This window comes from Pan paniscus, chromosome 16 (genome assembly GCF_029289425.2).
Source record: "Pan paniscus chromosome 16, NHGRI_mPanPan1-v2.0_pri, whole genome shotgun sequence".
Lineage (NCBI taxonomy): Eukaryota > Metazoa > Chordata > Mammalia > Primates > Hominidae > Pan > Pan paniscus.
Genome location: NC_073265.2, coordinates 44,629,680 through 44,653,388, shown reverse-complemented (window position 1 = coordinate 44,653,388; position 23,709 = coordinate 44,629,680). Strand labels below are relative to the sequence as shown.

Below are 23,709 nucleotides of genomic sequence, written 5' to 3'. Positions count from 1 at the left end.
GGAGTTTGAGACCAGCCTGGCCAACATTCGCAACGAGTGAAACCTCGTCTCTACTAAAAATACCAAAAAACAAAACAAAACCCCCAAAAACAGATTATATAGATCTGTATTTTTGCCCTGTTCTCATTTGAGCACTAGTTCCATATTGTCTTCAGTAGAGTTCTATTAGAACTTGGATCTAATGTGTTCACAGTATATGTCCAATAACAGAAGCATAAGACACATGTAGAGTAAATCAGTAGGAATACTATTTGCTTTACTAAGTTGGGTTTTGAAGTTTAAAGGAGTTTCAGATACAAAAAGAAAAAACCAGGTGGAGTGACCATTGTATGCTGGCTTAGGGCTTGAGTCCAGGTTGTTGCCAGTGACCAGATGTTTGTAACCAACCTCTGGTGTCTTCCCCCTTGCCCCAACTTTAACACAACTGAAGTATTGCTGACACAGTTATTTTCATAAAAACAGTTTGATTGCCGGGCGCAGTGGTTCACGCCTGTAATCCCAGCACTTTGGGAGGCTGAGGCAGGCAGATCACGAGGTCAGGAGGTCGCGACCAGCCTGGCCAACATAGTGAAACCCCGTCTCTACTAAAAATACAAAAATCAGTGGGGCGTGGTGGCACGCGCCTGTAGTCCCAGCTACTCGGGAGGCTGAGGCAGGAGAATCACTTGAACCCGGGAGGCGGAGGTTGCAGCAAGTCGAGATCGTGCCACTGCACTCCAACCGGTCGACAGTTCGAGACTCCGTCTCAAAACAGTTTCATCATGTTTCTTCTATGTTTGAAAATGTAAATTACTTCTTGTTGCCAACATACAGACTTCATTTTCTTGGCATAGGAGCTTTTCAGTTTCCCTCTGCTTCTCAGTTTCTGCAGTCATGTTTTTCACACCTTACTGTTCATTGAAAATAGAGTCCTTTACTGTTGCTGCCTGCTCCCCATTCACGATTATCCTTTTCCTTCACCTCTGTCTGGCCAAATGCTACATTTTCTTTTAGACATAACTTTCTTCTTCATTCCAACAATATAACTGTTGAGACTGTTCTAGTCCAGGAGGGTCACCATAATATCTTAGAAGTTTGCTTCTATCTGTTCATACAGGTATGCAGTCCTGTCATGTTCTGTATGGTAAATCTATGGGTGGCTTGTCTCTGTTTCACCTGGAAGACAGTAAACCACTTTTCAAACTTAGTGTCACATATAGTGCTTCCTATAGAATTAAAAAAAATGTGTCTCATGAGTCAATATGTTTTTGTATTTGTAGACCTGAAAGATGTCTGAAAATTCCAGTGACAGTGATTCATCTTGTGGTTGGACTGTCATCAGTCATGAGGTATGATATTTAATACTTTTTATAAGGTAATTTGTAATATTAATGTTACCAGTGATGTAAACTGTGTTCTTTGAAGATCAGTCTTTTTCTACCTTTAAGCAAAAAGTTCCAATGGACATTTTCCCTCTCATATTAAACTTCGCTGCTGAAAACGCTTCATGAGCCAGCATCTTCTACATTATTGTACATAGCTTTGAGACATTAGGCAAATATTTATTGAAGGTTTGTTATTGTTCAGGCCCTGTGCTTTACTTTCATTTTCATATAATTTTGTCCTTTTTTTTTTGAGACAGAGTCTCACTCTGTTGCCCAGGCTGGAGTGCAGTGGCGTGATCTCAGCTCACTGCAACCTCCGCCCCACTAGACTCAAATGATTCTCCTGCCTCAGCCTCCTGAGTAGCTGGAATTACAGGTGCCTGCTACCATGCCCAGCTAATTTTTGTATTTTCAGTAGAGACGAGTTTCACCATCTTGGCCAGGCTGATCTTAAACTCCTGACCTCGTGATCCGTCCGCCTCGGCTTCCCAACATGCTGGGCTTACAGATGTGAGCCACTGTGCCTGGCCAATTTTGTCTTTTTTTTTTTTAAAGGGACAGGATCTTGCTCTGTTGCCCAGGCTAGAGTGCAGTGGCTGTTCACATGTGCAATCATAGTACCATGTAACCTTTAACTCCTTGGGCTCAAGTGATCCTCCCAAGTAGCTGGGACTATAGGCATATGCCACCATACCCTGTTCTTAAATAATTTTGAATATTTCACTGTGATACATACTGTTTTCATTCTTATTTTATAGTTGAGAAAACTAAAGCTTAGAGAGGTTAAGTAATTTGGCCAAGATTATGCAGCTAGAAAATAGATCCTGGATTTGAACAGATCAGAAAGGAGAATGGAGAACATGTGTTCCACTTACGTTATAGCAGAACTTCACAGGAAAAAGGCCAGAACCCTATCACAAAATGAATTTTATAATAGAAGATTGATATACATACAACAAGTATACATAACTTGTACATTTTGTTTATTTTCTCATACCAGTAATATATGTTCACTATAGAAAAATGGCAGTATATTGATAAACAGAAATATACTTACTCCAGGTTTTACTCCAGGTTTTAATGGACATCTATAATTTTCCCATTTGTTTTTAGGGTATTGTAAGCCTCACTTGTTTTCTTTTTTCTTTTTTGAGATGGAGTTTTGCTCTTGTCGTCCAGGCTGTCGCTCTTGTTGTCTTGTACAGTGACGCAATCTCGGCTCACAGCAACCTTCGCCTCCTGGGTTCAAGCCATTCTCCTGCCTCAGCCTCTGGAGTAGCTGGGATTACAGGCATGTGCCACCACGCCCGACTAATTTTGTATTTTTAGTAGAGACAGGGTTTCTCCATGTTGGTCAGGCTGGTCTTGAACTCCCGACACCAGGTGATCCGCCCGCCTCGGCCTCCCAAAGTACTGGGATTACAGGTGTGAGCCACCGTGCCCGGCCACTTGTTTTTTTAATAAAAATTTTAGGCCGGGCATGGTGGCTCACGCCTGTAATTCCAGCACTTTGGGAGGCAGAGGTCGGGGCAGATCACCTGAGGTCGGGAGTTCGACACCAGCCTGACCAACATGGAGAAACCCCGTCTCTACTAAAAATACAAAATTAGCCAGGCGTGGTCGCACATGCCTGTAATCCCAGCTATTTGGGAGGTTGAGGCAGGACAATTGCTTGAACCTGGGAGGCAGAGGTTGCGGTGAGCAGAGATCGTGCCATTGCACTCCAGCCTGGGCAACAAGAGTGAAACTGTCTCAAAAAAAGAAAAAAAAAAATTAAAAAATTTTTGTTTTTTAAACTATTAGTTAAGGTTCAGGTAGTTATGTTTAGAAAATATTAACAGAAAAAAACAAGATTGCCTTTTCTGCATTAAAATTTCAAAATTTAAAAGCAACTATCATTTGAGATTGAGATGATTCTTCTTTTTAAAATCTTCAGTGACTTTTCTATTTTTAGCTTGTTTTCTTCAAAGGATTAGATCAACTCCCATAGCAACTTCTCCTTCAAGGATAATTAACAATATAGGAGCAAGGCAGCTATGGGAGTCTTACCTGTTAGTCTGCAGGGTGGAGTATGACAGCAGACCTCTGTCTGGCACTCAGTCAAGTGTGTCATTAGGGTGTTCTGTACTGGATGTTATGTCCCAGATTGAATCCTATTTGTACTTTTATCTCTCTTCTTCTGTATCTGCTTTCCAGGTTCTACTCTTTCTTGCTAATTTCTCTTACATGTGTCTCCTTTTCCTCTCCCATTACTGCCATTCTCATTTGGGCCAGAATTGGTTTCCCCAGCAATTCCTAATCCATAACCTTGCTTTAGCCTCTGCCATTCTCCTGCCACTATAGACAACCTCGGAGTCTTGCATTCCGAATCCTCATTAGGGCTCAACTTAAACGCTACTTTTTTCTTTCTCTTTTTTTTTTTTTTGAGATGGAGTCTTGCTCTGTCGCCCAGGCTGGAGTGCAGTGGCAGGATCTCTGCTCACTGCAAGCTCCGCCCCATCGGTTCACGCCATTCTCCTGCCTCAGCCTCCGGAGTAGCTGGGACTACAGGCACCCGCCACCACGCTCGGCTATTTTTTTTTGTATTTTTAGTAGAGATGGGGTTTCACCGTGTTAGCCAGGATGGTCTCGATCTCCTGACCTCGTGATCCGCCCGCCTCGGGCTCCCAAGGTGCTGGGATTACAGGCGTGAGCCACTGCCCCGGCCCTACTTTTTTCATGAATTCTTTTAATTTTTGCTGTCTTGAGTTATGTATACGCAAGAGAATGCAGACCTTTCGATTGCATGTGTCAGCAGACTATAGTGGGGACATAGGGAAAGACAGAATCACCTTAGTGGTTAACTTTGTTTTACAATTAAGACACAAAGAAAAATTGTATGATCCGCTATTATTAATGAAAAGACAGTCTGACATCAAAGTAGGAAAGATAACCTCAGAATAAGGAGAGTATTCATTAACCCTATAGGTTTATTTAATCCATGTCATTAAAGCTTTAGACATTTTTAGTTTATATTGCCATAATAAGTAGTTATTTGCATATGGCTGTTTCTCTGAATATGTTGTAAAATTGAATTTTGGATTTGATTTTTTTTTTTGAGACGGAGTTTTGCTTTTTTTGCCCAGGCTTGAGTGCAGTGGCACAATCTCGGCTCACTGCAACCTCCACCTCCCGCGTTCAAGCGATTCTCTTGCCTCAGCCTCTTGAGTAGCTGGGATTACAGGCACCTGCCACCATGCCCAGCTATGGATTTGAGTTTTTTTTTGTTTTGAGACGGAGTCTCGCTGTGTTGCCCAGCCTGGAGTGCAGTGGCGCTATCTCGGCTCACTGCAAGCTCCGCCTCCCAGGTTCGCTCCATTCTCCTGCCTCAGCCTCCCGAGTAGCTGGGACTACAGGCGCCTGCCACCACGTCCGGCTACTTTTTTTGTATTTTTAGTAGAGACAGGGTTTCACCATGTTAGCCAGGATGGTCTCGATCTCCTGACCTCATGATCCACTGGCCTCAGCCTCCCAAAGTGCTGGGATTACAGGCGTGAGCCACCGTGCCCAGCCAGATGTGAATTTTTTATATCCCACAGCATCTAGCGAAGTGCCTTGTCTAGAGTAGTTCCATAAATGTTAAGTAGAAACAAATTATTATAGAAATAACCAAATTTAGACCCTTATTCTCTGGAATTCAAATTTATTGCTTGAGCTCATAAAATAGAGCAACTTTTGGGCTGACCTGGCTTAGAATTTAAACCTGAGACTCCATTGTGCCATTTTCCTGCCATAGGCCTTTGTGGACTAAATTGAACAAAAGCTTGTCTAATTAGATACTGTTCCTTTGGAGTATGGCAGCATCTGAGACTTTTAATAATGGAAGAAGCATTTACATGTAGTCAAATCTAGCTTTGAGGAGCTAATAGGCAAATAACTGAAAGATTATCACTTTTCCTTAGGGGTCAGATATAGAAATGTTGAATTCTGTGACCCCCACTGACAGCTGTGAGCCCACCCCAGAATGTTCATCTTTAGAGCAAGAGGAGCTTCAAGCATTGCAGATAGAGCAAGGAGGTAAGTTGTTCACAAATTCTGATTTTTTTTTAATATGATATATGAGTGATACTATGAGTCTTGCCTTCTTTCCAGGTGGGTGGCCTTTCTGGCTAATCTAAGGGGTCATTGGAGGATTAGAACTTCAGTGTAGGTTGGGCACAGTGGCTCACACCTGTAATCCCAGCATTCTGGGAGGCTGAGGTGGGCGGATCATTTGAGGTCAGGAGTTCAAGAGCAGTCTGGCCAACATGGTGAAACCCTGTCTCTACTAAAAATACAAAAAATTAGCCGGGTGTTTTGGCAGGTGCCTGTAATCCCAGCTACTCAGAAGGCTGAGGCAGGAGAATCGCTTGAACCTGGGAGGCGGAGTTTGCAGTGAGCCGAGATTGTGCCATTGCACTCCAGCCTGGGCGACAGAGCGAGACTCCATTTAAAAAAAACAAACAAAGAAAAACTTCAGTGTGGATTTGGTGAAGGCCCACAGAACCCAGAGTCATCAGCCTGCCCCAGGGGTTTATTTGCAGCTGTAGTATATTTTTGGGTTTTCAGATACACTTTGTTGCTACAGAGGTAACCAGTGACAAAAAAAAGTGTTTCATGGTTTAATCTGAATTTGTTTGGTAGTTTCTATTTCCTTGTCATTTGTTTGGTAGTTTGTATTTACTTGTCATTATTAAAGTTAAGAAAAAAACTATTCATTGATCACAAGAGATTTACTAACCTGTTTTCCAGTTATTATCATGTTGATGGAGTTACTGACATGCCTCTCATTTTATTCTGCTTTGCTTTATTGTACTTCGCAGATACTACATTTTTTACAAATTGAAAGTTTGTGGCAACCCTGTGTTGAGCAAGTCTATTAATGCCATTTTTCCAATAGCATATGCCCACTTCATGTCTCTGTGTCTCATTTTTATAATTAGAGTATTTCATTTATTTTTATTTCATTTTATTGAATTGAATTGAATTGGCGGAGTTTCGCTCTTGTTTCCCATGCTGGAGTGCAATGGTATGATCTTGGCTCACTGCAGCCTCTGCCTCTTGCGTTCAAGTTATCCTCCTGCCTCAGCCTCTCAGCTGGGATTACAGGCATGCGCCACCGTGCCCAGCTAATTTTGTGTTTTTAATAGAGACGGAGTATCATCATGTTGGTTAGCCTGGTCTCGAACTCCTGACCTCAGGTGATCCACCTGTGTCAACCTCCCAAAGTGCTGGGATTACAGGCGTGAGCCACTGCGCCTGGCCTGTAATTGTCATATTTCAAACTTTTTCATTATTATTATATCAGTTATGGTGATCTGTGATCAGAGATCTTTGATTTTACTATTGTAATTCCTTTGGGACACCATGAACCGTGCCTATGAAAGACAGTGAACTTAATAAATGTGTGTGTTCTGACTGCTCTACTGACTTGCCATTCCCCCATCTCTCTCCCTCTCCTTTGGCCTCCCTGATCCTGGAGACAACAACAATATTGAAATCAGGCCAATTAATAACCCCACTGTGGCCTCCAGGTGTTCAGGTGAAAGGAAGAGTTGTGTGTCTCTCACTTCAAATCAAAAGCTAAAAATGATTAAGCTTATTTGAGGAAGGCATGTCAAAAGCTAAGTCTCTTGGGCCAGATAGTTAGCCAAGTTGTGAATGCAAAGGAAAAGTTCTTGAAGGAAATTAAAAGTCCTTCTTAGTGAACACATGAATGATAAGGAAGCCATATAGCCTTATTGTTGACATGGAGAAAATTTTATTGGTCTTGGTAGAAGATTGAACCAGCCACAAAATTCCCTTAAGCCATAGCCTAATCCAGAACAAGTCCTTCCTAACTTGCTTCAAGTCTGTGAAGGCTAAGAGTGGTTAAGAAGCTGTAGAAAGAAAGGCTGAAGCTAGCTGAGGTTGGTTCATGAGGTTTAAGGAAAGAAGCTATGTCCGTAACATAAAAGTGCAAGGTGAAGTAGCAAGTGCTGATGTAGAAGGCGCACCAAGTTATCCAGGAGATCTAACTGAGATAATGGATGAAGGTGGCTACCCCAACCAGCAGATTTTCAGTATAGATGACACAACTTTTTATTGGAAGAAGATGCCATCTAGGACTTTCCTAACTACAGAGAAGTCAATATCTGCTTCTAGGCTTCAAAGAACAAGCTCACTTTCTTGTTAGAGGCAAATGTAGCTGGTGACTTTAAGTTGAAGCCAGTGTTTACTTACCATGCCTTGAGAAATCCTAGGACCCTTAAAAAATATGCTACATCTACTCTGCCTGCGCTCTGTAAATGGAACAACAAAGCCTAGGTGACAGCCATGTGTTTACAACATGGTTTACTGAATATTTTAAGCTCAGTGTTGAGACCTGCTGCTCAGAACAAAAAGATTCCTTTCAAAATACTAGACATTGTATAGCAATACCTGGTCAATCACCGAAGGGCTCTGATGGAGATGTACGAGGAGATTCATGTTGCTTTTTTTCCTGCTAACACAACATCCAGTCTGTAGTCCATGGATCAAAGAGTAGTTTTGACTTTCAGATTGTATTATTTAATAAATACATTTTGTAAGGCTGTAGCTACTATAGATAGTGATTGTTCTGATGGATCTGGGCAATGTGTGTAAATTGAAAATCTTCAGGAAAGGATTCACCATTCTAGATGCCTTTAAGAACAATTGTGATTTGTGGGAAAAGGTCAAAATATCAACATTAATAGGAGTTTGGAAGTTGATTTCAACCTTCATGACTTTGAGTGGTTCAAGACTTTAATGGAGGAAGGAACTGCAGATGTGGTAGAAGTAGCAAGAGAATTAGAATTAGAAGTGGATCCTGGCCGGGTGCGGTGGCTCATGCCTATAATCCCAGCACTTTGGGAGGCTGAGGTGGGCGGATCATGAGGTCAGGAGATCGAGACCATCCTGGCTCACACGGTGAAATCCCATCTCTACTAAAAATACAAACAATTAGCTGGGCGTGGTGGCAGGCGCCTGTAGTCCCAGCTACTCGGGAGGCTGAGGCAGGAGAATGGCGTGAACCTGGGAGGTGGAGCTTGCAGTGAGCCAAGATCGCGCGACTGCACTCTAGCCTGGGCAACAGAGCGAGACTCTGTCTCAAAAAAAAAAAAAGAAGTGGATCCTGAAAATGTGATCCAATTGCTGTAATCTCATGATAAACTTGAACAGATAAGGAGTTGCTTCTTATGGATGAGCAAAGAAAGTAGTTTCTTGAGATGCAATCTACTCTTGGTGAAGATGCTGTGAATATTATTGAAATGACAACAAAGGATTTAGAATATTACACAAACTTAGTTAATAAAGCAGTGGCAGGGTTTGAGAAGATTGACTCCAATTTTGAAAGTTGTTCTACTGTAGGCAAAGTGCTATCAAACAGCATTGCATGCTACAGAGAAATCTTTCATGAAAGAAGAGTCAATCCATGTGGGAAACTTCAGTGTTGTCATACTTTAAGAAATTGCCCCAGCTACTCCACCCTTCAGCAGCTACCACGGTGGTCAGTCAGCAGCCATCATCTTTGAAGTAAGACTCTCCACCAGCAAAAATATTACGATTCACTGAAGGCTCAGATGATCACTAGCACTTTTTAGCAATAATGTATTTTTAAATTAAGATATGTACAGTTTTTTAGACATGATGTTATTGCACACTTAATAGATTACAGCATAGTGTAAACCTAACTTTTACATGGACAGGGAAACCAAAAAATTCATGTGACTTGCTTTATTACATTGGTTTGGAACTGAACTTGCAGATATCTGAGATATGCCTGTACTCTGGTTCCAATCTGGTAAAATGGAATTTGACTACTGTATTGCATCTGTATTATGTATACTTCACATGGGATTTGATACACACATTATTTATATAGAGAAATAGGACTCCTGAACAATTACTGCATACACTTATGTTCATATTTAAATTACTTCATTAACTTTTAAAAAAAATTACAGTAAAATGCATACAGAACATTTCCCCTCAGGAGAAAAAAGTGGATGTGTCAAGGCCAGAAATAGAAGAGATTATACCTGTTAACTTTTTTAAGCCTACACGTTGATTATTACTACTCTCATTTGAAAAGTGATTCTCATCTTTTTTGTGTCAGAGATCCTTTTGAGAATCTGAAAGCTATGGACAGTTTCTTCCAAGAAATGCATTTACTTGCATATGTTAAAGAAAATTTTCTTTTTTTTCTTTTTCTTTTTGAGACAGAGTCTCGCACTGTTGCCCAGGCTAGAGTGCAGTGGCGCGATGATCTCAGCTCACTGCAAGCCTCCCCGGTTCAAGTCTTAGCCTCCTGTGTAGCTTGGATTACAGGTGCCTGCCACCACGCCCAGCTTTTTTTTTTTTTTTTTTTTTTGTATTTTTAGTAGAGACGGGGTTTCACCATGTTGGCCACTCTGGTCTCAAACTCCTGACCTCCTGATCAGTCTGCCTCAGCCTCCCGAAGTGCTGTGATTACAAGCATGAGCCACTGTGCCTGGCCTAATTTTTTTGTTTTTTTTTTTGTTTTTTGAGATGGTGTCTCGCTCTGTTGCCCAGGCTGGAGTGCAGTGGCGGGATCTCGGCTCGCTGCAAGCTCCACCTCCCGGGTTCACGCCATTCTCCTGCCTCAGCCTCCCAAGTAGCTGGGACTACAGGTGCCCACCACCACGCTCGGCTAATTTTTTGTATTTTTAGTAGAGACGGGGTTTCACTGTGTTAGCCAGGATGGTCTTGATCTCCTGACCTCGTGGTCTGTCCGCCTTGGCCTCCCAAAGTGCTGAGATTACAGGCGTGAGCCGCCACGCCTGGCCATTTTTTTTGTATTTTTAATAGCGACGGGATTTCACTATGTTGTTCAGGCTGGTCTTGAACTCCTGACCTCGTGGTCTGCCTGCCTCAGCCGCTCAAAGTGCTGGGATTACAGGCATGAGTCACCACGCCTGGCCCCAGCACCCCGGCCGAGTACTGTGGCGGAATCTCACCTCTAAATTAATTAATTTTCTCTTAGGGGGTATATAATGCTGAAAAATATTTTTTTTCCCCTGTTCTTTGCAGGACTTAAATTACATAAGAAATGCATGATCGACCGGGCACGGTAGCTCATGCCTATAATCCCAGCACTTTGGGTGGCCGAGGCGGGCGGATTACGGGGTCAGGAGATCAAGACCATCCTAGCTAACACGGTGAAACCCCGTCTGTACTAAAAATACAAAAAATTAGCCGGGCGTGGTGGTGGGCGCCTGTAGTCCCAGCTACTTGGGAGCCTGAGGCAGGAGGATGGCGTGAACCCGGGAGGCGGAGCTTGCAGTGAGCCGAGACGGCGCCACTGCACTCCAGCCTGGGCGACAGGGGGACTCCGTCTCAAAAAAAACAAAAAAAAAAAACAAAAAGAAAAAACAAAAAGAAATGCATGTTCATGATAGGGAAAAAAAAATAGTAAGCAAAAGAAATTTAAAATGGTCTATAATTCTTTTATCTAGAAATAATTACTGTTGATATTTGGTGTACTTTGCTCATAAATTTATATGTTATATTATTTTTAACTTTTCTTAATATTTTATGCTCTTTTCTTTTTTTTTTTTTAAGACAGGGTTTCACTCTTGTTGCCCAAGCTGTAGTGCAATGGCATGATCTCGGCTCACTGCAACCTTCGCCTCCCAGGTTCAAGCAATTCTCCTGCCTCAGCCTCTGGAGTAGCTGGGATTACAGGCGTGCACCACCACACCTGGCTAATTTTTTGTATTTTTAGTAGAAACGGGGTTTCACCGTGTTAGCCAGGCTGGTCTCAAACTCCTGACCTCAGGTGATTCACCTGCATTGGCCTCCCAAACTGCTGGGATTACAGGTTTGAGCCACTGTGCCCGGCCTTTATGCTCTTTTTCATTAAAAATATATTGTGAAGTCATCATTCTGTTTGTACACATTTTCTTTGAGGAGGTTCTTATAAAATATATCTTCTGTAGTGACATTTAGTTTTTCTGTGTTTTGAGTTCTTTCTTTTTTAAAAAAAATTATTGGTAGAACTGGTCTTGCTGTGTTGCCTAGGCTGATTTTGAACTCCTGGCTTTAAGTGATTCTCACACATTGGCCTACCAAAGTCCTGGGATTACAGGCATGAGCCACTGTGCCTGGACTGCCCTCTCTCTGACTTTTTTTTGAGACATAGTCACACTCTCTTGTCCAGGCTGGAGTGCAGTGGCATGATCATGGCTCACTGCAGCCTCAACTCCTAGGCTCAAGTAATCCTCCTGCCTCAGCTTTCTGAGTAGCTAGTACTATAGGCATATACCACCATGCCCAAATAATTTTTTAATTTTTATTTTTGTAGAGACAGGGTCTTGCTGTGTTGCCCAGGCTGGTCTTGAACTTCTAGCGTCAAGCAGTCCTCCAGCCTTGGCCTCCCAAAAGTGCTAGGGTGACAGGTATGAGTCACTGCACCCAGCCTGAGTCCTTGTTTTTTATAGTTTATGTTTTCTTATAAGGCATTTAGACACACACACACACACACACACACACACACACACGTACATATACATACATACTTTTATAAATCATAGTTTGAAGCCACGGTTTTTATTCTTACAGTACCAGGCATTGACAGCCATTAGAATGGTCTTTAGAAACTTCGAATAAACTTTTAAGAATTCAGGAAATGTATCACTAGGTATCTAATGATAGATTTTTTCATATTAGGTATTAATGAACATACTGGATCAAGTAATTTGGTAATGTAAGGTAGAGGTTTTATTTACTTAGTCAAGGTAGCTTTGAGTTCTTAATAAATCTTGTGGCTGGGCACGATGGCTCATACCTGTAATCCCAGCACTTTGGGAGGCCAAGGTGGGCGGATCGCTTGAAGTCAGGAGTTCGAGACCAGCCTGGGCAACATGGTAAAACCCTATCTCTAGTAGAAATACAAAAATTAGCCGTGGCGTATGTCTGTAATCCCAGTTGCTTAGGAGGCTGAGGCAGGAGAATCACTTGAACCCAGGAGGCAGAGGTTGCAGCGAGCCAAGATAGTGCCACTGCACTCCAGCCTGGGCAACAGAGCAAGACTCCATTTCCAAAAAAAAACAATCTTAAATGATTGCATTTTCTTATCCAAAATTATCACCTGACAGTTTCAAATAAATGAAGTTCATTAGCAACAGTGGAGTGACTTCTATAATTGTATGTGACATTTCATTAAATCTATTCTAACATATTAGGAAGAGATTTTCATCTACCCAGATTATATGTTGGCTGCAGAAAGTCAACAGAGAGTTTTAAATTAAGAAATAATTATATTGATCTTTGCTTTATATCAGAAAGCAGCCAAAATGGCACAGTGCTTATGGAAGAAACTGCTTATCCAGCTTTGGAGGAAGCCAGCTCAACAGTTGAGGTAAACTTGTATTTTACACTGTGGATATATGTTAAATAGTATCCTTAGAATACTATTTAAAGCCTCTAATTCTATTTATGCATTCTATTCCTATTTTGAATTATAAGCAATTTTGACTTCTAAGTTAGATGTCTTAGAGGACATCTAAGCAAAGTATTTTACTGGTATTGTGTTAAAGATCTATCTTTTCACCTCTAATTTAATTCTTTTTGGAAGTAGATTGCATTCTTGAATTATATTGAAAAATTAAACTGTTAGGTTTCATGTCTAAAATGGTGGTTCATTTTAAAATTTGGTAACAACCTAAGACTTATGCTTTGGGGTTTTACTTGACTTCTGTATAAAACTAGATAGCTAGATGATCATTTTACATGGTGTTTTAGTCTGTTTGTACTGATCTGACAAAATACCTGATACTGGGTGATTTATAACAAACAGAAATTTATTTCTCACAGTTATAGAGGCTGGGAAGTTTAAGATCAAAGTGTGGACAAGTTCAATGTTTGCTGATGACATGCTCTCTTGTTTCCAAATGGCATTTTGTTGCTACATCTTTAAGAGGAGATGGGCAAAAAAAGGCTGGATGCTGCATGAAGCCTGTTTTATAAAGACCTTAATCATATTCCCAGGGGAGGATCCCTTATAACTCAGTCACCTCCTAAAGGTCCCACTTCTTAGTACTATCACATTGGCGATTACATTCCAGCATAGAAATTTTTGGGGACACCTTCAGATACATTCAGTACAAGATACAGCTGTTGAAGTTTATTACGTACATAACCTGAGAAGTTCAGTGAGTCTTTTTTGGGCTTCCACACTACAGAGTTGTGCTCGAATAGAACCATGGAACTCGTGAGAGAAGTGAGCTCTTTTTTCTGTGGTTATTGAGGGGGCAAAGATGGGCTTCTCAGCTTCTGCAGCCCACTAGGAGAATGCAGTGGTCTGATCTAATTCTGAGAGTTGTCAAGGGATCTGATGGTGTTCTCAAGCTATATGATGAGCCTGCTATTGCATAATTCTTTACTAATAGTAGGAATCATATCTTTTATTTTAACTCAGATGACTATAATACTTACTACTGTTGTATTCTAAGAAAATGTAAGACCCTTAAATGATTGTTGAACTTACCATCTCTAAAATTATGATTCTTCAGGCAGAGGAACAAAAGATACCCGAAGACAGTATCTATATTGGAACTGCCAGTGATGATTCTGATATTGTTACCCTTGAGCCACCTAAGTTAGAAGAAATTGGAAATCAAGAAGTTGTCATTGTTGAAGAAGCACAGAGTTCAGAAGACTTTAACATGGGCTCTTCCTCTAGCAGCCAGTATACTTTCTGTCAGCCAGAAACTGGTAAGAATACACTGATAAGAGACTTAAAGACATGTACGACCACACTTTATATAAAGGCTTGTTTTCTACTCCTAATAATTTAGTCTCTAGTTTTGAATATGTTTGGGTAAAACTCAAGACAAGACTATTTTTGTGTGTGAAATCTATTAATACCTAGTGTTTCGCTAGACTGTTCTGGAGCATAGCAATCTTTTACTGTAACAGTAACCATCTTTTGCCATTAAATAGAAGACAAAATTGCTTCAGTGTGAGATTTGTTAAAATCACAAATGCTCCAAAATTCTTTTGGTGCTTTTTAGATCTTTAAGAGTGGGAGATTGGGGATGTTAATATTTTTGCTTGCAGTAGTGTACATTTTGTAATATAGAAATAGTGAAAAAAATTGTTATTAAAGTCTCTTCAGATATATTCAATTATTAATCATGCAACAAACATTTATTGAGTACCTACCATATGTGAAACAGAGTTCAAGGTGCTATCAATACAGCTAGTCTTCCAAAGCTCCTGACCTTCAGAGCTTTTGTTTTAGATTCTGTTATGAAAATGTCACTAGTGTAAGTCACATTTTTAATGCAATCAATGCCCGTTGTACAGACAGACTCATTCAGAGATTAAAGTGTGAGTTGCTTGATTTATTTCTGCTATGCTTCAGCTCAGTTTTAGCAGTATGTATAACATCTTTTAATGTGATATAAGTATATAGGTATAAAGTTCCTGGATATATCAGTTATTAACCCACAATTATAACTAAGGGTGAGTTATGGCAGAGACAACTTGAAACACTGCTAGTGATTCTAAAAATTTCCTAATTTGACGAAGAAACAGGAAACAGGTAGTATCTATTTTAGATAATTTTTTTAGATTTTACCGTTCTTTAATATTTACATTTGCCAACCATAATCAGACAATAGAATTTCTGTCATTCCAGTTTAAGCTAATAAAATGTCAAGTAGAGGTTCTTGGCTGGGCATAGTGGCTCACGCCAGTAATTCCAGCACTTTGTAAAGCTGAGGCAGGTGGATTACCTGAACCCAGGATTTCGAGACCAGCCTGGGCAACATAGCGAGACCTCATCTCTACAAATAATAAAAAGCCAGGCATGATGGTGTGCGCATGTGGTCCCAGCCACTTGGGAGGCTGAGGTGGGAGGATTGCTTGAGCCTGGGAGGTTGAGGCTGTAGTGAGCTGAGATTGCGCCACTGCACCCAGATTGCCAACCTGGGTGACAGAGCAGGATCCTGTCTCAAAAAAAAAAAAAAAAAAGTAGAGATTCTTGGCTATCTCATTTAATGAGAAGTTATTTTCAGTTAGTATATCAGTGGTTTGCCTATAAACATGAACGTGAAAACACTTTATCCAGCTATTTGAATATTCATGTGACATTCTTGATGTTCAGAGGAAAACTTCAGGCTTTGTTAGAATAGCATTCATAGTATCTTTATTTATGGAGGGGTATTGTAATTGATTTTAGAATCCTTGTTAGTCATCAAATTTTATTATTATTTTTTAAACTCCAGGATTTGTGTTGTATTCAGGTAGTTTCCCCACCCCCCTTTCCTTTCCTGCCTCTGGTTTAATTCGAGAATATTCATGGCCCAGAAAAGTCAAATTGAAGCCAGAGTATTATAGAATGGTCAGATATATAAGAAACTGACATAGACGTAAAAGAAACTACATACTGTTGCTGGGCGTGGTGGCTCACGCCTGTAATCCCAGCACCATCTCAAAAAAAGAAAAAAATTACATATTAACTTTTTTCAGGAAGTTGTATAGTTCTAAGACCATTCTTCTAATATTTATCTTCTTTCTGAATTCTGACTTCTTGAGATTTTTGTGGACTGAGTTAAGAGGAATATTTGATTAACTGTATTTTTACCCATTGTTATTCCTCCTAAAGATATTGTTTCAATAAACCAAATGTTTAAAGACGAAATTTTGGACTATACTGAAAACACTACATATAAACCAGTTGCCAAAAGTTTTTGTTTTGGGGCCAGGCACTTTGGCTCATGCCTGTAATCCCTGCACTTTGGGAGACTGAGGCAGGCAGATTACCTGAGGTAAGGAGTTTGAGACCAGCCTGACCAACATGGCAAAAACCCTTCTCTACTGAAAATACAAAATTTAGCCAGGCACCTGTAATCCCAGCTACTTGGGATTAGCTGCCTGTGGTAGCGCAGGCCTGTAATCCCAGCTACTCTGGAGGCTGAGGCAGGAGAATCTCTTGAACCCAGGAGGCGGAGGTTGCAGTGAGCCAAGATTGCGCCACTGCACTCCAGCCTGGGCAATAGAGGGAGACCCCGTCTCAAAAAAAAAAAGATAGTTTTTGTTTTTCCCTTTTAGTTTGCTGATTTTGTGCTAGCCATTGCTTAATTTTGTTTTTTCCTTTCCCTTTCTTCATCCTTAAGGATTTCAACTTCAATTTTTTCTTCTCCTGACTTATATTCTTGTGGCAGTGTACGTTTTGTTGGGTTAAGAACACTGCCTGCTTCCTCTTTATGAACTCTCTTCCCTGACAAAAAGCAAAGTTGGTAGTGTAGAGAAGTTTGTATTGTGTATGTTTTTAAGAAGGCATGGTTATTACATTTTAATTTTGTACGGATAACAATGTTAAGTGATAATTAAGTATTTTTAATTCTTTTTTTTCTTTTTAGTCTTTATAATATAGCTTTATGCCTCTTTTTTTCCTGTTTATTCACAAAAGAAAGGTGGTGGGAGAAGCTGTGGAAGATTCCTGAGTGCATATGGGGATGGGATGATCAGCTGAAACACCATGTTCCTAGCCAACTCGCTTTCCAAGGTGGTGTGACTAAATCTGACCAGCTTCTCTAGAGCTGAGTGTGCCTAGTCACATTTACTATTTACCGAGTGCTTTAAAGATACCTGTTGTCATCCGCAATACTCTAAACAGGTGTTCAGAATCTCTTGTAAAGGAGCTGGCCAAGCTTATTGCATGCCTTTGCATTGCTTGCATCTATGGGCCAAATTAAGCTTTTTTAAAAGAAGTTAAAAATCAAAATATTTCAGCTATTATATGTATGGGTTAAAAAAGTTGGAAGCATTAGATAAGGACATGAATATATTAATGTGGGTTAGGCTGTTTTGTTAGAATATATAATGAAGGTAATGTTAATGTAGAATTGAACAATTATTTAAATAAGTTTTACAAATGGTTTGTTTTTACATTTACCTATCTTAATTTTATGTCAGAAAGCCTGACTTAAATACTCTAACCATGATCATGAATGCCTTTGTATTATGTAATGCTTTGTTTAAGTCTTCCTTTCTTTCTCTTTGTCCAAGAAATATAACCTCACACCTGAGGCGACGGCATCTTTGAAAAGCTAGTGATCAAGAATAACCAGATAAACATGATGGGCATAAGGGTCATGACCAAAAAGATCTCTCAGTGGCATCTGTATCACTAAATATTAGGAATATTCATTCATTTCAGTAGTGCCTTCTGTCTTTGTGTTTATTGTTGTAAGTGTGAAAGTGAACTGAATACTCCATGATCCATCTCTGAAAAATATTGCCTAACCTAAATCACCAGCTTTCCTGTGGCATGGATATCCTGTCTTCTGAAGAACTGTTTTTGCTTTTCTGGAGCATGAATGTTTGTTGTTTTAGAGCTCTTTGTATTCGAGTTCGTATTTTATCCTTATTTTTAGTGCTTTTCCTCTAAGTAGCTTGTGGAAATTATTTCTGAGTAATTGAAGCTTCTGTGTCAACATATAGTTTGTTGACATAAGAAACGGTGTTAAGAAATTATGCATTTGGAAAAAACTGAAGGTGATTTTTTCCAGGGAATTTGTTTCCTGGACTTGGGATTTCTTGTGCAAATTTTCCCGACTAGTTTGTTTTTCTCTACTATTATTTTCATAAAGGAGCAGCACCAGAATAGTCGTTAATATCGGAGATAGCTGTTGTGTCACTTCCTCATGCTGACATATTTACTAGAGGGTAAAATTAATAACCTTCTAGTAAGAGTGGCAGTCGAAGGGAAGGGCTCATCTGACTTCTGGAAACCTATGTTAAAATACAGTGCTTTGAACCTTGATCGTGGGCTAATTAGGTTGGAAATGAAACTAGAGACCAGATACACCCAAGGAAACTTTTGGTAGTTATTTTACTTTATAAGTCACAGGAAATGCTTGTGTACTTTCCTGTGTTCCTTAAATAGTTGCACTTAAATTACCTCTTTGAAACTGAATGAAGAGACAGAGAGTATTTTTTTTTCTTTCCAGAAATAATACTTGTTTATACCTGTAATAGCAATGAAATTTTGTTTCTTTTGAGACAGAGTTTTGCTCTGTCTCCCAGTCTGGAGTATAGTGGCAGGATCTCAGCTCACCTCCCGGGTTCAAGTGATTCTCCTGCCTCAGCCTCCGAAGTAGCTGGGACTATAGGTGCACTACCATGCCCGGCTAATTTTTGTATTTTTAGTAGAGAAGGGGTTTCGCCATGTTGGCCAGGCTGATCTCGAACTCCTGACCTCAGGTGATCTGCCCGCCTCGGTCTCCCAAAGTGCTGGGATTACAGGCGTGAGCCACTGCTCCTGGCCAGCAGTGAAACTTGAGGCTATGCGAATGAAAGATTGTTCTAATAGTGTAAACTATAAGGCGAGGAGGATTAAATAAAAAAACAGAGATAGGCTCTCAAAGCACCAAATAGTATGATTAACAGATTCTTGTGTATCACATTTGAAATGCTTTATGTTTTGGCTTTATGTTGATGAGTTGAAAACCCGTGTTTTTGTTTATGTTGTTTGGTTTTTGTTTTTGGCTATCTTATGTAGAAAGGCATGTAAGGGATGGCATTGATTATTCTAAATAATTTTTACTGGGAAAGCTTTTCCAAGATTTTGAATAGCTAAATGTCAACTTTTTTCTTAATAGTATTTTCATCTCAGCCTAGTGACGATGAATCAAGTAGTGATGAAACCAGTAATCAGCCCAGTCCTGCCTTTAGACGACGCCGTGCTAGGAAGAAGACCGTTTCTGCTTCAGAATCTGAAGACCGGCTAGTTGCTGAACAAGAAACTGAACCTTCTAAGGAGTTGAGTAAACGTCAGTTCAGTAGTGGTCTCAATAAGTGTGTTATACTTGCTTTGGTGATTGCAATCAGCATGGGATTTGGCCATTTCTATGGTAAGTACTCAAAAATGTGTTATACATAACCTGATGGGATAGTGTAGAGGAACTTAAGAGTGAGGACTCTTGGGATCTGTTTTCAGTGCCATTATTAAATGTATGGCCTTGAAAACTTGAAGCCTGTTTGAGCCTCAGTTTTCTCATTCGGGAAGTGGGTGCTGCCTATCTCACAAAGCTTTTTATTTAAATAAGGTAGTAGTTATTAAGAAATGTAAGGATAATAACCATATATGTTTGTGACTCTTTTAAAGTTAAAAGATTGGAAGATTAAAAATCTGAAATGCTCACCATGAGGCAAATCATTTACATTTAGAATCACACTTAAACTAAGTTGAAGTGTGACTTTATTAGGAAGATTATTTAAATCCCAGTTGAAATAGTTACATTTGAAATGTGTAAATAATAAGTGTTCATTATTTCTACTTTGAGGTTTCATGTAAGTATCATACTTTGTAACTTTCATTGTTGCTTCTGTGATTCACATGAATCGAGAGTTTGTCATCTTTGTTCTTATACTTTGCTCTTTATTATGATTGATACTGTTTATATATGTTGATTATGTTATCAATTCAAAGCTTTTAAATGCCTTTTGGGTGAGAAGAGGAAGGTATTCTATTGGTGTTACTTTACTTTTTCATTTAGGAGTCTCACAGACCATTGAATCTCTCCTTTGTTTTTTGGAGACGGAGTCCCACTCTGTCGCCCAGGCTGGAGTGCAGTGGCACAATCTCAGCTCAATGCAAACTCCACCCCCAGGGTTCTAGCAATTCTCCTACCTCAGCCTCCGGAGTAACTGGGATAACAGGCGCCCGCCACCATGCCTGGCTAATTTTTTTATATTTGTAGTAGAGACGGGGTTTTGCCATGTTGGCCAGGCTGGTCTCGAACTCTTTTTTTTTTTTTCTTTTTTTCTTTTTTTTTGAGACGGAGTCTCACTCTGTCGCCCAGGCTGGAGTCCAGTGGTGCGACCTCGGCTCAATGCAGCCTCTGCCTCTGGGTTCAAGTGATTCTCCTGCCTCAGCCTCCTGAGTAGCTGGGACTACAGGCGCCTGCCACCACGCCCAGCTAATTTTTTTGTATTTTTAGTAGAGACGGGGTTTCACCATCTTGGCCAGGCTGGTCTCAATCTCCTGACCTTGTGATCCACCTGCCTCGGCCTCCCAAAGTGTTGGGATTACAGGCGTGAGCCACCGCACCCAGCCAGTCTTGAACTCTTGACCTAAGGTGATCCACCCCACTCAGCCTCCCAGAGTGCTGGGATTATAGGCATGAGCCACCGTGCCTGGCCTGAGTCTCTTATTTAAGGTATGTGTTTGTACAATGACTGGAGTATTTGAAACCTGAACTTTGACTCTCTTTGCTATATTGGAATTTGGGGTAGAGACACTTTAAAAGGAAATGTCTTAGATCTTGTCAACTTCCCAAATTTTAGCTTGCTTTATATTAACTACTTTTAGATTTTTTTGCCTGCATAATCCACAGTCTTAACTTTTCGTTTTGCTAGTTCCTTCGAAAAATGTATTTCTTATGCAAAGATTGAAGAATTACATGTACCCTATGTGGATTTGTGGAAAAGGTATATTATTCAACATAGCGTAATGTTAGAATAAACTTAATGAAGACAATACCTGTTTAAAGTCAGAGCTTGCAAGATATGTTTCTTGTATTTATATTAATAAAAATATGTATTTAGATTTCTGATGGATACCTGCTTGAATTTAATACTGAGATACTATTATTTGTATCCTTTCTTGAAATTTGTTGTAATAAGATTTGATTTGAAATATATATTTACCTTTATAGACTATCTAGCTGAAACAATCAATAAGTATTTGAGTATGATTTTCCCTCCACAAGTAAACATGAGGGTAACAATGGAGAAGATCTTATTTTAATCTTTTTTTCTTACTTCAAAAAAAATTGGATAGTGATTTAAAGTGTTAATCCAAATTGCATTAAAACTTCACCATTTACATGACCTTTGAATATTTTGTAGAAAAATAATTTTACAGAAGTGCTTTCAAAATGAGAAGTTACTTCTCTGTTATGTAGGATTTTGGTTATTAGTAAAATTTACCTTAATAGTTAATTAATAAAACATTGTCCTTTACTTGATATTAGCCTTTTCAGGCTATGAAAAGCCTGGATAACATATTAGGAAGTAGGCCTACATAGTAATGAGATTAGTTGAATTAACATACAAGACCTAACCTAAATGACTTTTCCAAGTCACTACTTAAAAGACATCACTTTTTTTTTTTTTGAGACAGAGTTTTGCTCTTGTTGCCCAGGCTGGAGTGCAGTGCGTGATCTCGGCTCACCGCAACCTTCGCCTCCCGGGTTCAAGCAATTCTCCTGCCTCAGCCTCCCGAGTATCTAGGATTACAGGCATGCACCACCATGTCCAGCTAATTTTGTATTTTTAGTAGAGATGAGGTTTCTCCATGTTGGTCAGGCTGGTCTCGAACTCCTGACCTCAGGTGATCTGTCCACCTCGGCCTCCCAAAGTGCTGGGATTACAGGCGTGAGCCACCGCACCTGGCAAGACATCACATTTTTTAATTTCAGCACTGATCTCAACATTCTTTGGAGTTGATTTCAGAGCCGTTTTGAATTTTCTATTCACCGTAAAGTCGGTCATTGCACCCCATAGTCATTCATTCACTTTATAATTTTATTTTTTTTTGAGACAGAGTCTTGCTCTGTTCCCCAGGCTGGATTGGAGTGCAGTGGTATGATCTTGGCTCACTGCCACCTCCGTCTCCCAGGTTCAAGCGATCCTTCTGTCTCACCCTCCCGAGTAGCTAGGATTACAGGCATCCGCCAGCACGCCTGGCTAATTTTTGTATTTTTAGAAGAGATGAGGTTTCGCCCTGTTGGCCAGGTTGGTCTCGAACTCCTGACCTCAAGTGATCTGCCTGCCTCGGCCTCCCAAAGTGCTGGGATTATAGGCATGAGCCACCGTGCCTGGCCCGCTTTATAATAATTTAACAATACCATATTACTAATTGAATCATTCTGCGTTTGCCAGCCCTGGTGCCATACAGATTTGAATTGGCAGATCTATACTGCAGGGAAGAGAAAGCTAGCATGACTAAGGATAGCGAAGCAGTGTACTCCAGGTATTTGGTTCTGAAAATGCTTCCAGAAGTTTTATTAAAAAGTTTCATGAGAAAGCAGTCTTTCTTATTCTTACATTTGCTTGTGACTATCAACATTCCAAATCATCAATGGAGTTCAATTGATTTGGTTTTCTCCTCGAGTTGCTTTAAGTATTTGATAGACTACCTGGCTCTTCGGCAGACTATTATATAACAAGATATCTAGATGCTAAGTTATAGAGCACAGAATGAATTACAGCTCAAAGGATACACTTACTGAATTATCCTGGAGGTGGTAAGATTTAAGTTGTGTCTAATCATAGTAAGTTTATGATAGACTCAAGGGAAGGTGGAACATTTCAGCGACAGAGAATCTGATAACCTGAGGAAGAAGTAATCTTGGGTTTGGGAGCAGTGAAAAGACTGCTTGGACTACAGCAGAGTGTAGGTATTGAGAAATAATGGAATAGGTGGGGTGCTATTACAGTCATCCCTTGATATACATGAGGGATGGGTTCCAGGATGCACCCCCATACCAAAATCCATACGTACTAAAGTCCCTTGACTGCGGACCTCACATATATGAAAAGTCACCTCTCCATATACCTGGATTTTGCATCCTGCCATGTAGTTCAAACTCATGTTGCTCAAGGGTCAACTGTGTATTGTAAAACATCTTGGAATCTAGATAGGAAAATTTGATTTATTGAGTAACCTGCTATCAGGTTAGGGAAAAAAGTGCCGGAACTTTCTGCTGGTGTGGAAAAGGTGGTATGGAAAAATGTAGAATAGTCAGTCAGTTAAGAGTTCTGTAATCTGGATATTTGGTGAGGAGGACCTTGACAATTGGAATAACAGTGGGAATGGAATAAGGGACATTGAAGGAATAATGGAAAATAATGGCAATTTATTAAATTGTAGGAAATGTGCTAGCTGCTTCACTTTTGGAGTTGGGGTTACTGGGGAAGTTTTGCCAGATGATAAATAGATGGTAAGCACAGTTTGGTTTGGTTTTACCCAAATTTGTTCTAGACAAATTTGGTTTGGGGCAGGTGTTGAGGTTTGATTTTTTTTTTTTTTTTTTCCCACCCTACAAAGAGGCCCCCTACACAGCTGGATGTGTTGGCTAGAAGCTCTGATGAGAAGTTAGGACAAGATCTGTAGCTTGGAATTCTTAATAGGAGTGATAGCAAAATCTGACAGCGGTGCAACATGGTAAAATAGGCAGCATTTGTAGACATGACTAGGCCAAAGATTGTATCTTGAGGATAAGACTTTAGGTAGCTGAAGGTGCAGGAAAAACCCCCAAGTGATTAGTCAGTAATATTGTAAAAG

General features: G+C 40.1%; 1 protein-coding gene across 8 annotated transcripts in view; it reads left to right on the top strand.

Annotated features, from left to right (window-relative positions):
• The window catches only part of CCPG1 (cell cycle progression 1), a 66,870-nt gene that overhangs the window by 20,094 nt on the left and 23,067 nt on the right, over positions 1 to 23,709 (top strand). For 4 of the 8 annotated variants that reach the window (XM_063596662.1, XM_063596658.1, XM_063596661.1 and 1 more), the window contains exons 2-6: positions 1,260 to 1,328; positions 5,306 to 5,420; positions 12,689 to 12,765; positions 13,919 to 14,120; positions 19,019 to 19,270. In XM_063596662.1, the coding sequence (XP_063452732.1) occupies positions 1,269 to 1,328; positions 5,306 to 5,420; positions 12,689 to 12,765; positions 13,919 to 14,120; positions 19,019 to 19,270 (706 nt within the window). In that variant the 5' untranslated portion in view covers positions 1,260 to 1,268. Of the gene's footprint in view, positions 1 to 1,259; positions 1,329 to 5,305; positions 5,421 to 12,688; positions 12,766 to 13,918; positions 14,121 to 16,824; positions 16,921 to 19,018; positions 19,271 to 23,709 lie in introns of those variants that run through there. The other 4 variants (XM_063596660.1, XM_063596655.1, XM_063596656.1 and 1 more) reach the window with 2 other exon arrangements.